Source organism: Siphateles boraxobius, unplaced genomic scaffold, assembly GCF_051911475.1.
Source record: "Siphateles boraxobius isolate OS27281-9 unplaced genomic scaffold, OSU_SipBor_1 56, whole genome shotgun sequence".
Taxonomy (NCBI): Eukaryota; Metazoa; Chordata; class Actinopteri; order Cypriniformes; family Leuciscidae; genus Siphateles; species Siphateles boraxobius.
The window spans coordinates 7,482,429-7,497,361 of NW_027509182.1; the positions used below are offsets into that span (position 1 = coordinate 7,482,429).

At 38.3% G+C, this 14,933-nt stretch overlaps 1 protein-coding gene across 1 annotated transcript; it reads left to right on the forward strand.

The window, feature by feature from the left end:
• The first annotated feature begins 389 nt into the window (after window positions 1-389).
• hnrnpul1l (heterogeneous nuclear ribonucleoprotein U-like 1 like) lies at window positions 390-14,695 on the forward strand. Its single transcript, XM_077206582.1, has 16 exons — window positions 390-506; window positions 933-1,190; window positions 2,500-2,916; window positions 3,820-3,991; window positions 4,064-4,137; window positions 5,046-5,185; window positions 5,291-5,390; window positions 5,556-5,668; window positions 5,790-6,056; window positions 7,620-7,742; window positions 8,122-8,250; window positions 9,550-9,718; window positions 10,426-10,695; window positions 12,078-12,259; window positions 12,356-12,553; window positions 13,679-14,695. Exons 2-16 carry the CDS (start codon window positions 974-976, stop codon window positions 13,805-13,807), a joined length of 2,700 nt encoding a protein of 899 aa, XP_077062697.1. The 5' UTR covers window positions 390-506; window positions 933-973; the 3' UTR covers window positions 13,808-14,695.
• Window positions 14,696-14,933: the final 238 nt, after the last annotated feature.

Below are 14,933 nucleotides of genomic sequence, written 5' to 3' on the forward strand. Positions count from 1 at the left end.
ATGTTGGCAATTATCCCTGTTTTGGGTTATTGTAACAGGGACAAAACATAATGTATTGAACTTATTTTATTTGAGCAAAATTTGATCTACATACATTTTCCCCATTCCTTTGTTGTCTGTGAATTACAAAAAGCACTTTAAAATATATATTGAAGTTCCAGAATAAAAAGGCTAATATTTAGTCCCAGGATAAAAATGAAATGTGTATTTGACACGTTTACATTGTTTTTATATGAATGTGAACCATAGACTGTAAAAAAATAAAGAAAGACATGAACATTAATGTCGGCATGAAACCATAGCATGAAACGGAAGTGTACGGACATGGCTGCGTATGACGAATATGATTGGCTAAACGGGCCTCAGACAGACAGCAGCCAATCAGCTTCAGGGACGGAGAGCGCTCAGACTCTCGCGAGGCAGAGGAAGTGGGCTACCACGGTCACCCTCCATTTTTGATACAATCGTAACGACAATTTGCTTGAGAGGGAAACTGACAGATAAAGGTAAATATTTGGTTTTCTGCAAATATAAGGAAGTATTTATGTTCTGTCTGTGGCTTAAACTGGAATGTGGTGAATCTAGAGTATGCATGTGAGGCTGGTGGATTTTGCGCGCAAATTATTTGACTCCATAGTTCGCTAGTTACCACGAATGCTAAGTGTGCGTTAAGTCAATGGCTACGGTAAACCACGTTACTACATTGTTTTGGCACTCAAACAAATGTATTTGGTATGTGCATGTTGTTGTATTTAATGCACTAATGCTTAAGCAATAAATACAATTCAGTGAAATTCTATTTTAGCTGCAAAGACCTTTGCCTCTGTTAGCCAGTTAGCTTGCGGGCTAATATTTTAGCGATTGTGAAGATGATCCGCTGAGCGCGTACAGTAACCAATCAATGACTCGGGTTTGTTTACTCTGCTCTACAGGCGCACAGTTTGGAATAAACTGCTGTAGGGGTGCATGAACAATGAGCGGGCTTAATGTTAAAAAGCTCAAAGTCAATGAGCTGAAAGAAGAGCTCCAGCGACGAGGCCTGGACACTCGCGGGCTGAAGGCGGACCTCGCGGACAGATTGCAGGCGGCACTGGAGGCCGAGGCGGCCGGCGATGCTCCATCGGGCGAGCAGGAGCAGGACTTTGAGGCTGGCGGGGAGCCTGGCGAGGAGAATGATAATCAGGAGGAAGGTAATACTTGTTTTTATGTTTATGTTTTGACCTGGCTATGTTCCGAAGCAGTAATCTAGGCTGTTGTTGCAAAGGGAGATGTGCTTCACAGAGATTGGGTGAGATTAATAATTATAAGGGGCAGCGTGTATAACCACCATAGGGGTTAAGCTTTTGATGTAGGACATCCTTCTGTGAAATAAAGCAAGCACTGGTTGATATTTTCTAATTTAACGTTAGGGGAAGTGTTTCCAGTTGTGGAAAAATGACTGGGAATTTTACAACCAGGTCTGGAAAAATCTTGTAGTAAATAATGATTAGTTTTTTAGTAAGAACTTTTTAAAAGTCATGGATATGTAATGAGAATTTCTCTCTCTCTCTGTAATATATATATATATATATATATATATATATACACACACACACACACACATATACATATTAGTATTAACATTGTAATTACACTGTAATAAGGAAACCTTAAATCTTCCTTTTTGTGAATACACTCTCTTAAAATAATTTAATAATACTTAAATTCCTTGAGTAATTCTGAATGAATACAAAAGTGATGGTAATTAGTTGTTGAAGACATTAATGCAACAAAAAAAAACTAGGCTACACATTTACAACTGTTATTTCCTAGCCTGGAAAGAGCTTTCTGTAAAAAAAGACGACCAATTAAAAAACGTAGGTTTCGTTTTACAAATAACATGGAAACATTTGGATTTGTGCCAAAGCAGGCTATGTGGGACCAACACCGTCTCGGTTTCAGGTTCGCTTTAAATGGTTTTGTTTTGGCTCTGCGTTTATGTAGCTACTTATATTTTGTAATTCTTGTGCTGTTCTGAATACCATTCAATTAAAAGATTTTAATTAAAAAATGTAAGATTTGTTGTGGAGGGAGGGGAATTAAAACCGCCTATAAGCTGTGTTTATAGTCTTTATAATGTTTGTAAACATTTCAATTTATTTAAATTATTTCTGAATGTAATAATAATATGCAATTAACTAGGGTTTTTTTTCTGTCAAATCTCAATTTTATATGTGTTTGTTTTGTTTTTTTAACCATGCAGCAAACTTAAAATTGACTTAAATTACTTTTTAATTTGTTTAGCTGATAGTATTAAGCGTTCAATATTCTTTCGGTTAACCAGTTAATTATGTGCATCCCTAACATATATTCTGGTTTACGATGAGCTTTTTTTCTCTTTGTGAATACATTATTTTTTAAATAATCCATACGTAATTCTGAATGACTTGGAATTCATGTAAATTAGTTTAAGGACATTAATGCGACAACATTTTTTAATTCTGCTTAATTTCTGCACAGAAATTGCGGCCAGTGAGAAAGACTTTGGAGAAGAATCTAAGGCACAATTTGATGATGGCAACAGCACAGACCTCTACCAGGGTGGATTTGACGATCAGGGAAACGAGAGTAATGAAGGCAACGAGGACAGCCCCGAGACCCCCATACTTGCTTTGGGAACGAGTGATTATTCATCGGATGCGATGCCGGAACAAATGACAGAGAAGCACTCCTATGAGCAGGATGAATACCAGGAGCCTGAGGCCAAGCAGCCGTGCCGCGAGGAAGCAGCCGGGAAGCAGCAGGAGGAGATGAAACAGGAGTTTGAGGAGACTCCTTCACCTGCAGAGCCAGAGGTGGAGCAGAAGTGTGACAAGCCAGCATCACGCCAGGTCCCAGAGGGAGACTCAAGTCAAAGCAGCCAGCAGGAAGAGTCAGGTCAGTCTTGTCAAGTTTAGTAACCACAAGGGGTGAATTCTCTAATAATAGTTGGTTTTATTTTTATTTTTTTATCACATTATTAAAGAAATACTTTGCCCAAAAATGAAAATGTCCTAATTATTTACTCACCCCCAGGCCCTCCAAGCTGTATATGACTTCCTTTCTTCAACCCTGAAGAAATTAAGGTTTTTGAGGAAAACATTACACAAATTTCTCCATCTAATGCAAGTGAATGGGGATCACCAATGTCCATTTATAACAGTCCATAATTCATTTTTAGGCAGATTTAAGTTAATAAGTTACGTTGGCACGTCAGGAAGGTCACGCTTGATGTTGGCTGTGGTCGTCTGGATGGAGAAAAATCCTGAAATGTTTTGCTCAAAAGCCTTAATTTCTCCTCTGTTGAAGAAAAAAATGTCATATACATTTTGTATGGCCTTGAGGTGAGTAAAAAATCAGGAAATGTTATTTTTTTGGGTGAACTATTCCTTTAACTCAGTGGTTCCCAACCACATTCCTGAAAGACCCTCAACACTGCACATTTTGCATGTCTCCTCAATCAAATACACCTGTTTCAGTTCATCAGCTCATTAGTTTTGACTCAAAGATCTGAAATGGGTGTGTTAGACAAAGGAGACATGCAAAATATGCATGTGGGGCCTCCAGTAACGTGGTTGGGAACCACTGCTTTAACTTTCCACACACAGTCCGATTTGATCATGATCATGTGCTAGTTTAATGTATTAAAATGAAGTTATTGCCATTCATGCCACCTTTCTATTCAAATGAGGTACATTGTACAATGCCATAATTCTTCAAAGTCAGAAGTTAACAATAAATGTGGTCTAAGCATATTTTTTGATGTAGCTTATGATATATTAATTTATCCCAATCTTTTAGAGAGTTTCGAAGTGAAGCCCGAGGATAAGGCCGACGAGGACGTACCACAGCAGGCTGGTGACTGGGATGCACAGGCTAAATCAGAGGATGATAGATACTCGTCATACAGTCGCAAGAGGTCATATGATGATAGTCGAGGATACGGTTACTATGAGCATCGTGAGGAAAGGAGGTAAGTTATGCCTCCTTGGATTTATTTAGTTATTTTGTATCGCTCCTTCTTAGTTCTCTTTGGTTGTTGTAGGGGACGATCACCACAGCCACCAGCTGAAGAAGAGGAGGAAGACATTGATGATAAACTTGTGGTTATTGACACCTGTGAGTATAATTAAGGAGAGATTTTTTTTTGTGTTGGAGCTGTTGGAATTTGCAGTGCTCTATTTTTATTAGGGATACCCAATACTGAGCTCATTTATTCATTCTCATTAAAATTCTCCTCGCAGCGTGTGCACAGTGTTTGTGTCCACACAAAGAAACCAGCAGAATGGAGATATTCGAGAAATCGAATTAATGCAATATTAAACATAAAATCAGTATTTACGTCTGTATAGCTGCGTCATTTAAACTAAAACACAATAGTATATAAGTGAAAACATTAACTGTTACTGATTTATCTATAACCATAGGTTCCATATTTTATTACAGGAAAACATCATGTGATTGCTTTACTGCTGCACTAGAGCAGCTCTAAATGTGCGCTCTGATATTTAATGAAAGATGAAATACGGTAGAATGATAAAAGAAACTCATTGTAACAGAGGCTTCTACGATACATTTTAACAGGCATAATTAAGCATAAAAATTACTATAGGATATTGTTTACACTTTAATTTAAGGTGTCCTTGTTCCAGTGTAATTATACATTTAAGAACTGAGTAATATTGAATGACAAAATGTACTTACTAATGGGTTAAGGTTACAAGTAGGGTTTGGTTCATGTTTTTTTTGCCAACTAATTGGATTCAAATTCTTTTGGTTTCTCTACCCAACATTTATAAAAAATTACAAATGGAATAAAAATACCTGTACCAGTATCATCAACTGCCAAAAATGAAAGTATCAGTATCATACTCGTCCTGGAAAACAAGTGGTATTGTAACATCCCTGTTTTCCATGGTTCCTGGGCACAAAATGTATTTTAAATGTGATTGATAGTTTCATATCCAGCGTTTCATTCACATCACAGAATAGTACATTACATAATTTCTTCTGGTTTGTTTGTCTAGATAACTGTGACCTGCATTTCAAAGTGGCTCGTGACAGATACAGTGGTTACCCTTTGACCATTGAGGGTTTTGCCTTCCTGTGGTCAGGTGCTCGAGCCACTTACGGTGTTACCAAAGGACGTGTGTGCTTTGAAATGAAGGTAACAAAGATGCTATTTAATACGAGTGTTGTAAACCAGTGCCATGTTTGATTGCCTCAGATATCTGTAGAGATACTGATCTCTCCTGTCCTTTCCTTTGTTTAGATAAATGAGGAAATTTCAGTAAAGCACCTTCCTAGCTCTGAGCCTGACCCTCATGTGGTGAGAATCGGATGGTCCCTGAATACATGCAACACTCAACTCGGTAAATGACCATACTTCAAGGCATTTCTGACACCTAATGCCTTTTTCTTTACTGAAATGAATCAAACAGTGGTAGATTTTCCTGTAAAGGATGGGGTTCATGTTTTGTGTTGTATTAACATTGTAGTTGAACTCATTTATTAATTATAACTTATTTATATTATAGGTGAAGAACCCTTCTCTTTTGGCTATGGAGGAACTGGCAAGAAATCCTCCAACTGTAAATTTGAAGACTATGGGGAAAAGTTCAGTGAAAATGATATCATTGGCTGCTATATTGTAATTGTTTTTCTCATTTTTTTTTTTATATTACATTAAACAATTGATCTTAATAAGGTCTCAGACATTGTATTATTAACCTTATTTCTTTTATTGTTCCCTCTTGGCTTGCCTTTCATAGGACTTTGAAAGCGGTGAGGAAGTAGAGATGGCATTCTCCAAGAATGGCAAGTCTCTGGGCCCGTGTTTCAGTGTCACTCGAGAGGAACTGGCCGGACGTGCTCTTTTCCCACATGTATTGGTGAAGAACTGTGCCATAGAATTCAACTTTGGACAGAGAGAGGAGCCCTTCTTCCCCAAGCCAGAAGGCTTCACCTTCATTCAGGATCTTGACCTGGACGACCGAGTCAGAGGGACACTGGGACCTGCCAATAAAACTGAATGCGAGGTTTGAATTGACATTTAACATTTGAGATAAATATTCATTACCTACAGCAGTCTCATCAAAGATTTTATAATGACTTTTTATTATTATTTACAGCTGTGGCTAAAATTTATTCAGCTATAAATTCATAAACATTTGCTGAAAAATTATGCCATTATCTGATATGTTTCAAAATGTCTACCTATTGTATTGTCGAAAGACTGCACAGTTAATTCTTGGTTCAAGACCTCATCTACAGTATATCACCAGCTATATAATGATAGCGTTATTACACATTCCTTAATACATAACAGAAAAACAAATGTTTGTTTGCAAGGCGTACAAAGACACGTATAGTCACGGCCAGAAGTATTGGTTGTGACATTGTTTCGCAAAGTTTGCTGCTTCATTGTTTGTAGATAAGTTTTGTCTCGTTTCTATGGTATACTGGAAAACAATGGTAAGCATTTTATAAGTTTTAGAAGCTTTGTCCTGCCACATTATCAATAATGCATCAATATTTTCAAAAAAGAATCAATCAACTAAAAGGAATAGCTGCATGAGGTGAAGCTGAAGAGTGAATGAACACCAATAAACTGAAGCCCGTTCTATATGACGCGACCTATTTGAGATTAATCAGAGATCCTAGATACCCAACATAAACGTAAAATTATAACTTGTTCAACTGCACAAAGTTCGTGATAGCCAGAAAGTGTTACTCCCGTTGTTGATGCGCTCTTTCCGTAACAATGCGATGAAACATGGGCAACTAAAGCACAAAGAACAACATTCTTTAGTGTTCTCGTTATAATGTTATGTATGGCGGATTGGCGCTGATTATCTATCTTGAACTTAACTGTATCTTCATCTATTTTATCAAGTAATTCCAGACATCCCTCTGCTTTTTCTGAGCCATAATGAGAAATTATTGTAATTAAAACATAGGCCTACTGTTGACTGAGAAAAAGAACACTGCCGAATTAATAATATCAATGTTTTTGCAAAAAGAAACCTATAAAAGGGATGTCTCAAATTATCCAATCATAGTTAATAATGTTAGGCATTGCCGTTTGAGCTGAGACTGAAGAGAATGAATACCAGATTGTCACAAAGAATTATAACATTTATATTACAAAAGTGATCTCATTATAATGTTATGTATATGGCAGATTGGTCCTGCACATCTTGTTCTTGACTATTTTCATAATCAAAGTGATTCCAGGCATCATAACAACACATCATCGCTGTCACGTCCGAGTACTTGAGTACTCATGCACATCCCTAGTTGATATGAATAGTGAAATTATGTTCGCTGGGCATTTTGAGGCAGGGCCAAAAAACTGTGAAATTTAGTTGTTTTTTTTATAGTTCTCGGACGGTTAAGCTTTTTGCAATATTTAAAATGCATCTGATCACTCTGCACACTAATCTACAAACAATGTGAATCAACAATTGAAGCAGCAAACTTTGCAAACAAAATTTGCCACTGCCAAAACTTTTGGCCACAACTACTTTTACGCGATCAGTGGACAGAAGATGCTGGTTATAGCTGGTTTGTAAAATGTTGCCTCAACATTTTCTTCTTAGATCCTGATGATGGTTGGTCTGCCTGGTAGTGGAAAAACCACCTGGGCCATAAAATATGCACAAGATAACCCAGACAAGAAGTACAACATCCTGGGCACAAATGCTATCATGGATAAGATGAAGGTATGGCTGCTGGATATAAACCCTGTTAATAGCAACTGTGCACTGTAAAACCATGCTGCTACTGCCATACACGTTCAGACAGAAATCTTTGCCTGTTGATCTTTTGTTTTAAAAACCAAGGATGGGCATTAACTCAAGGTCCATTGTCCTTCAGTGTTTAGCTTCAGTGCAATCAAACACACCTGCTTGTAAATATCTAGTAATTCACAATGTCTTAACTAGATGGTTTTATCAAGGTTGGAGCTAAACTCTGCAGGACCATGAGGGCTAGAGTTAAGGCTACCTTGGTTAAGACCAATAACTCAACTAGTTGTTCAGGCCATCCACTAAAATATGTAGTTCCTCCGATTCCTGAAGTCTGTTTTGTCGTTTACATCAGGTCATGGGACTCCGTCGGCAGCGCAACTATGCAGGACGCTGGGACGTACTTATTCAGCAGGCCACGCAGTGTCTCAACAGGCTCATCCAGATTGCTGCCCGCAAGAAGCGCAACTACATCCTGGACCAGGTACTGCCATACTTGCCTGCCTCTGTGCTGTTCTCACAGCTAAAGCTCTTCCCTTCCTTCTCAACCCTCCTCCCCAAAAACAACCCCACATCCACTGCTGCTCACTGATGCACATGTTCATTAATGTTCACTTTTGATCTCTCTGTAGCTTAGTCCAAAGCATTGGTTAGCCTATTGTGCTCCTGAAAACTTGTTTTTTTTCAGTCCTTATTTCTTTGTCCTGAACATGTTGCTGAATTATGATTTGTTTTGTTTCGCTTTACACGTTAAAAAACGAGCAGTGAAAGAATGCAGTATAGTATGTTGTCACAATGAATATTTTTGACTTTATGTATTGCCTTGTTGTAAAGAGGTTTTTGCCACACTGTACAAGTAGTCCATGACATTAGTAAGATGTTGAAAAACAAGTAATCACTGCCTGGTGAGTAAGAAAACACCTTCTGTTGCTATGGTAACTGTAAAGAAAACGAGAACTTTTTATTAGATAAACTTGGAACTTTACTTGAATGTTGTTTTTAAAAATGAATGGCAGGTAAGTGGAAAAACTAACCTGCTTGAAGTTTACAGGTAGACAGTTCCAGAGGTTGTAAGGTAGGTAAGGTCAAAGGACATGCTAATGGTCCTTTAGGAGTCTGTGAGTATGCACAGGTTGGTACTAAATGTTTGTCCGTGTCGGGCATTCTGGTCTTTTCAACTGGTGAATAAAGGTAAGTGAGGGGACCCAGGCAGTGCATGTGTTTGAAATACAGAAGTGAGGTTTATTTACATCCCTCTGAAATTTAAGAGGACTATATGCACCAGCAGATAATGTCAAAATCTCTGTCGTTGATGTTCAGAAATGATTGATGTAATTACATTAAGAGCATGACTGTGTTTTGTTAGTTTAAGAGAAAACAGTAGACTGCAGTCTTAAGCTGTCAAATAAGAATTTAATTTCATTTTAATTTCATGTAACTTGGATCTTTTATTGTATAGTAAGAAACTGACAGACCAGTTGTTTGTAACAAGCTTCTCATAAGAGAACGTCTTCTGTTAAAAGAGCTAGCATGAGGGAAGCAGAAAGGGTCCCCTTTACATGTCAGTCATTCATAAACTCTCATGTGTCGGCTCAGTTCACGGTAAGTCAGTTGGGGTTGTGAGAGACAACCGCTAGTCATTCCAGAGCAGTAACTATAGACATGAAAAAAAACTCTCTCACTTTCATCGTTGCAGGAATCCAATTCCCCTCCTATGGAACGCAAAGCCGTAACAAAAGCAAATAATGAACAGCTTCTACTTCTTTCTTGTCACCATTGCTAGACAAATGTATATGGATCAGCCCAGAGACGAAAAATGCGTCCTTTTGAAGGTTTTCAACGCAAGGCTATTGTAATTTGTCCCACGGATGAGGATTTAAAAGAGCGAACGTTAAAGCGAACTGATGAGGAAGGGAAGGATGTTCCCGATCATGCTGTGTTAGAAATGAAAGGTAGGAATGCCATGGATAACCAAAACAAATGTTCAAAACTACACACCAGATCTGCTTTTGCTGTTTTTTTTTTGTTTTGTTTTTTTTAAGACTTGGAAGAACCCACCCGTCCCTCCTTCTGTTAAACCTTTTTGCCAGATAAAAGAGCTCCTCTCACCTTTTTTTCATCTCTTCCTGCCCTGTTAACCGCATTTTATTGCATTGTCTCTCATGCCATTCGTCACCACTGCAAACCAGCTCAGATAATCAGGATTGAGGAACAGAATTCCTGCAATTGCCTCAGGCTGTCCAATTCACTTCAGAAACTGAGCAGTTTGTATTGGCAGTAGTATTAAATGCTAAATAAATTATTGGACAGATGCCCTTAGATAGTTCCTACTTATTTTGCGTGGACACCTTTTATCACAACACTCTTTTTCTGGCAACTGTTTTTAGTTTAATTTCATTCCCTAAGGCCCCCTACATTGTCCTCATAGTCCTACTCTCGGACAAGGGTTTTCTTACACAGCTAAGGCAACGTTTGTCCTAGAGCATGTTACCTTTATCACCACATGATCCAGTTCTCTCTCTTTTACTCTCTTTGTCTCCTTGTTCTGTCCCCTCCCCTGTGTTTTTGCTGTCACCATTGTATGGTGCTGATTATGATTCTCTTTGTCTTTTGACTGCACGGCTATTCTGTCGCTCATTGCATGCCTCTGCTCCCGCAGCAAACTATGTTCTGCCTGACGCCGGCGAGTTCCTGGACGAGGTGCGATTCATAGAGCTTCAGCGGGAGGAAGCCGACACCCTCATCAAGCAGTACAACGAAGAAGGCCGTAAAGCAGGCCCTCCCCCGGAGAAGCGCTTTGACAACCGCCAGGGTGGTTTCCGCGGCCGTAGCAACTTCCAGCGCTATGACAATCGTAGTGGACCTCAGGGTGGTAGAGGAGGAGGCTACCAGAACCGAGGCGGCTCCGGAGCTGGAGGCTTCCGAGGAGGTAAGAGTTAGAGATGCGCGGTTGGCGGTTATAGCCGCGGATAAACCGCGGATCGGGCGGATAAATATTTTAATTAAATTCGGGCGGGTGGCGGGCGGTTTCTAGTCTCACAGCTGTCATCAGCAGCGCCTTGTATCAGCGGATGGCGGGCGAGAAAATTGGTCAAAAACGTTGGGGCGGATGGATGGCGGACGGATGATGAGTTTTGTGATGCGGTTGCGGATGAAATAATAGCCCATCTGCGCATCTCTAGTAAGAGTGTCACATTTGATAGTTCTGTGTGTTTCAAGTGTAGGGTTAGTAAATGAAAGAAAATAATACTTTTATTCATTAAGAACAAGCATTGACAAAAGTTATAATGTTGCAAACAATATCTATTTCAAATAAATACTTTTTAAATAGAAAAACAAATGTTCTTTTAATAGAAACAATAGAATCCTGAACAAATGTATCACTGTTTCCAAAAAAAATATTAAGCAGCACAACTGTTTTCAACATTGGTAATAAGAAATGTTTCTACAGCAGATAATCAGCATATTAGAATGATTTCTGAAGGATCATTTGACACTGAAGACTGAGTAATGATGCTGAAAAATCACAGGAATAAATTACACTTTAAAATAGAAAACTGATATTATGAAATATTATTACAATATGAAATATTAGTGCTTTTAATCTGTTTGATCAAATAAACAAAGACTTTGTGAACAAAAGAATCTTCTTTCAGAAACATTATATATTACTGACCCCAAAGTTTAGTCCGGTCATGTTTATACAATTATTACAGCTATTACACTGGAATACTTGATTCTGATTGGTTAGCCGTGGCATTCAGAGGTGTAATATTTACTAATATTTATTTGCCATCATCAATGGCAACAGTGTATATCAATACATCATCTGGTTCACTGAAAACAAATCACACCATAAGCTCGCTTTCTCGTTTCATACAATTCAACTGCTGCCGTTTTAGATCTCTGTTATGGATTATATTTGAAATGATTTTGGACAATTATAGCATTAATAGCACTGATATTGTTGCAGTGTGTGTATAAGCAGATTGATTTGAACATTGCAAGGGACTATTGTTTCTTAACAAAAGTTTTAAGAGAATGTACAGGCAAAATCATAAAGTAATTTCCAAATCAGAAGTTCTTGCCCACATATTGAGCAGCCGTGTAACAAACAGGATAGTGTGCGTTCAGCCGGCGTTATCGCAAAGAAACCCCTTCAAGGTGATAAAAGGGATCCTGATCATATCCTGGTCTGGATGTACTTTGACCAGCCTACTATACAGTTATTCCTTATTTATTGTTCTGCATTGCTGGTTAGATACTGCCTACAAGAACTAGATGTAGATAATCACTCAACTTATTAATTAGGATACAACCGTGGAGGCTACACCCAGAATCGCTGGGGATCTAACTTCAGGGATGGAGGCTCAGGAGGCCGTGGTGGTGGATACAACCGCAACCAGCAGTCTGGAAGCAGTTACAACCAAAACCGCCAGGGCTCCTACAACAAGAGTAGCTCTGGAGCAAGTGGAGGCTACAACCAAGCACAGGTACTCGGACAGGGCTTGCATTACCCTAGATTCGTTTTAGGAATCCAGCGGGACTTGTAGTGATTGCTTGCATATTATCTTCTCTCTTTTCTGTAGCCTCAGTCTTATAATCAAAGCTACAGCCAGCCCTACAACCAGAGCAACTATAGCCAAGGGTACAACTATGGCAACTACAGTCAGTACCCAGCATACAGTCAGAGCTACAGTCAAACTCCAGCACCCACACAACCGACCTACAACCAGCAGCAGCAGCAGCAGCAGCAGCAGCAGAGCTACAATCAGCAGTACCAGCAGGTGAGACCGTCAGTGGTAGAAACTTCATACAGGCACCAGGGTCTGACATTCACTTTTACATTAAGGGGCAATTGGAATTGATTTCCTGGGGCAATTTTACCTCTGTATGGGCAAATTTGTATGATTACTTTATTAAATGGATCCGTGTTTTATTTTGTGTCAAATACTGTAATTTAATGAATTACTTCAATCAGAATACTAAAACAAAATTTTATTAACATCAACAGAAGCCATCTTTACACAGCAAAGATGGAACAGAAGCTGCAACTGATATGGCACGTTTATTTACACAGACTGTTTAATACTGTTCATGTATTTACACTATAATTGCCCAAATAAAATAGCCTATATAAATTATAAAATAAAAAAAAAATGTGTTACATAAATTAATATTGTCAGTTCTAATTGATATTGCTCTTGACATTGTTGATTAATTGAATAGATGATGTTTTTGCATTTGGGATAACGGCACGTCATGTTCTTGAAGGCTGCAGACAAAATCTAAGACCATTTATGAATTAGTTTAGTAGAAATCAAGACTTTATATTGGTTGTTTTAGTAGCTTGAAGCACAAAACTGTTAATCAAATGGAATAAATTAAAAACAGAAAGCGAGCAACGTAAATACTTTATCACTGGTCCGTGACTTCAGTCTAGAGCAAGTTTAAACTCTTATTACAGTAGGTGAAGTTGTCACACTACAAAGTGAACCTCTTACTTGCAGAATTCAGTCGTTGAGTGCACACACTGATCAAAACAGCCTTTTCAGTGGTGACTAATCTAAACGCCTTTGACTGACAATTGCATTCATAGCTCAACAGAAACGTTTGTAATTGGTTATAATGCTCAATGCTGCTAAAACATGTAAAAAGAAATTTGATGCAACATGAGCAGATCTAAATGTAACACCTCAGTTGACACTTAATTTATTTTCACATTTCTCTTCAATCTCAACAGCCAAAAAGAATTGTTGTATATTTGTGCTAGGGCATTTTTTCTTAAATTTGGGGGGACATTTTGGTGCAGTTTTTGCCCTGATGTCCCTGTTAATTTCTGCCCTGAAAGGCATTGTTTAGTATTGTGTTGTTGATGCATGTATTTTTATACATTGTATTTCTTTCCTCAGTACGCTCAGCAGTGGCAGCAGTACTACCAGAACCAGAGCCAGTGGAACCAGTACTATAACCAATACGGCAATTACGGCAACTACCAGCAGGGCGCCCAAGGCAGCCAGGGTGCTCAGGGAACACAGTAGTAGCATCGCATTCAGACGGCCCATTCCCTAAGCAGCATTCCTCATGCCTTTTTTGTGATCCTTCCCAGTCTTACCCCTTTTTTTCCCCTGCTCTCTGTAAAAGTTTATTCTCTCCCTATTTATGCCAACCTTAAAGGTAGCCACATTTCTGTGGCCGTCCATTGCTCTATTTGAGTTTTGTTAGCAAGTATCCCTTTTTAGATCTTCTATCTACTTAATATTTGTTTACATGCTTGATCTTTTTTTTTCTTCTCTCTGTGTACTTATAGATGAGAGGTTTGACTTTTGAATTTAGTAATGTGTGGTTTAGTCTGCTCCAAAAAGCTCACACAATATGATGTGCTTGAATGTTTCAAAATAGAGCAGGAGAAATTTATCAAGGAAGCTCTGCACGCTTAGATTTACATCTGATGAATAGAGAGAGAGGGAGAGAGAGAGGCAGGGTGTTTCTGTGTTCCAATAGTTTTACCACTGATTTTATTTTATTTTTATCTTGTAAGATTAAAGAACCACATTTTGCAGTAGATGGTTATGGGTATTGTTCTGTATATGATCATATGCCTGTATGTACACATTGATGTAAGACCATGTAACACTTTTGTCTAGGTACATCATATTGCAAATTTTAATAACCTAAATCTTGAATAACAATTTTCTGATGTCTCAAACCTGTGAAGGTTATCATTTTCCTTTTTATATAGCATTTTTAAAATGACTGATTGGTCTGATGCACATCTATTCCCATGTTGCAAATTAGTAATGATCCAAAATAGTTCCTTGTGTGGATATGTTTTTACCTTGTCTTGTCTGTAAAGCAGTATCTGCATATGGTTTTGTGTCAAATCAAAATGCATTATTTTGTATTTGAGAATATAATCAGAAGAACCATCCTGTCTTTTGTGTTTTTGTATAAATTAAGAATGTGAAGCTGAAATAACCCTCAATCTGTCTGAAACCTTCAAATGTGGAATGATAAAGTTTAACAAAATTAATTAAAGGGTCAGTATAATGCCCTTTTCACAAGATGTAAAATAAATCCCTGATGTCCCCAGAGTGTATGTGAAGTTTTAGCTCAAAATACCCCACAGATATTTTTATATATCATGTTAAAGTTGTCACTTTTGCC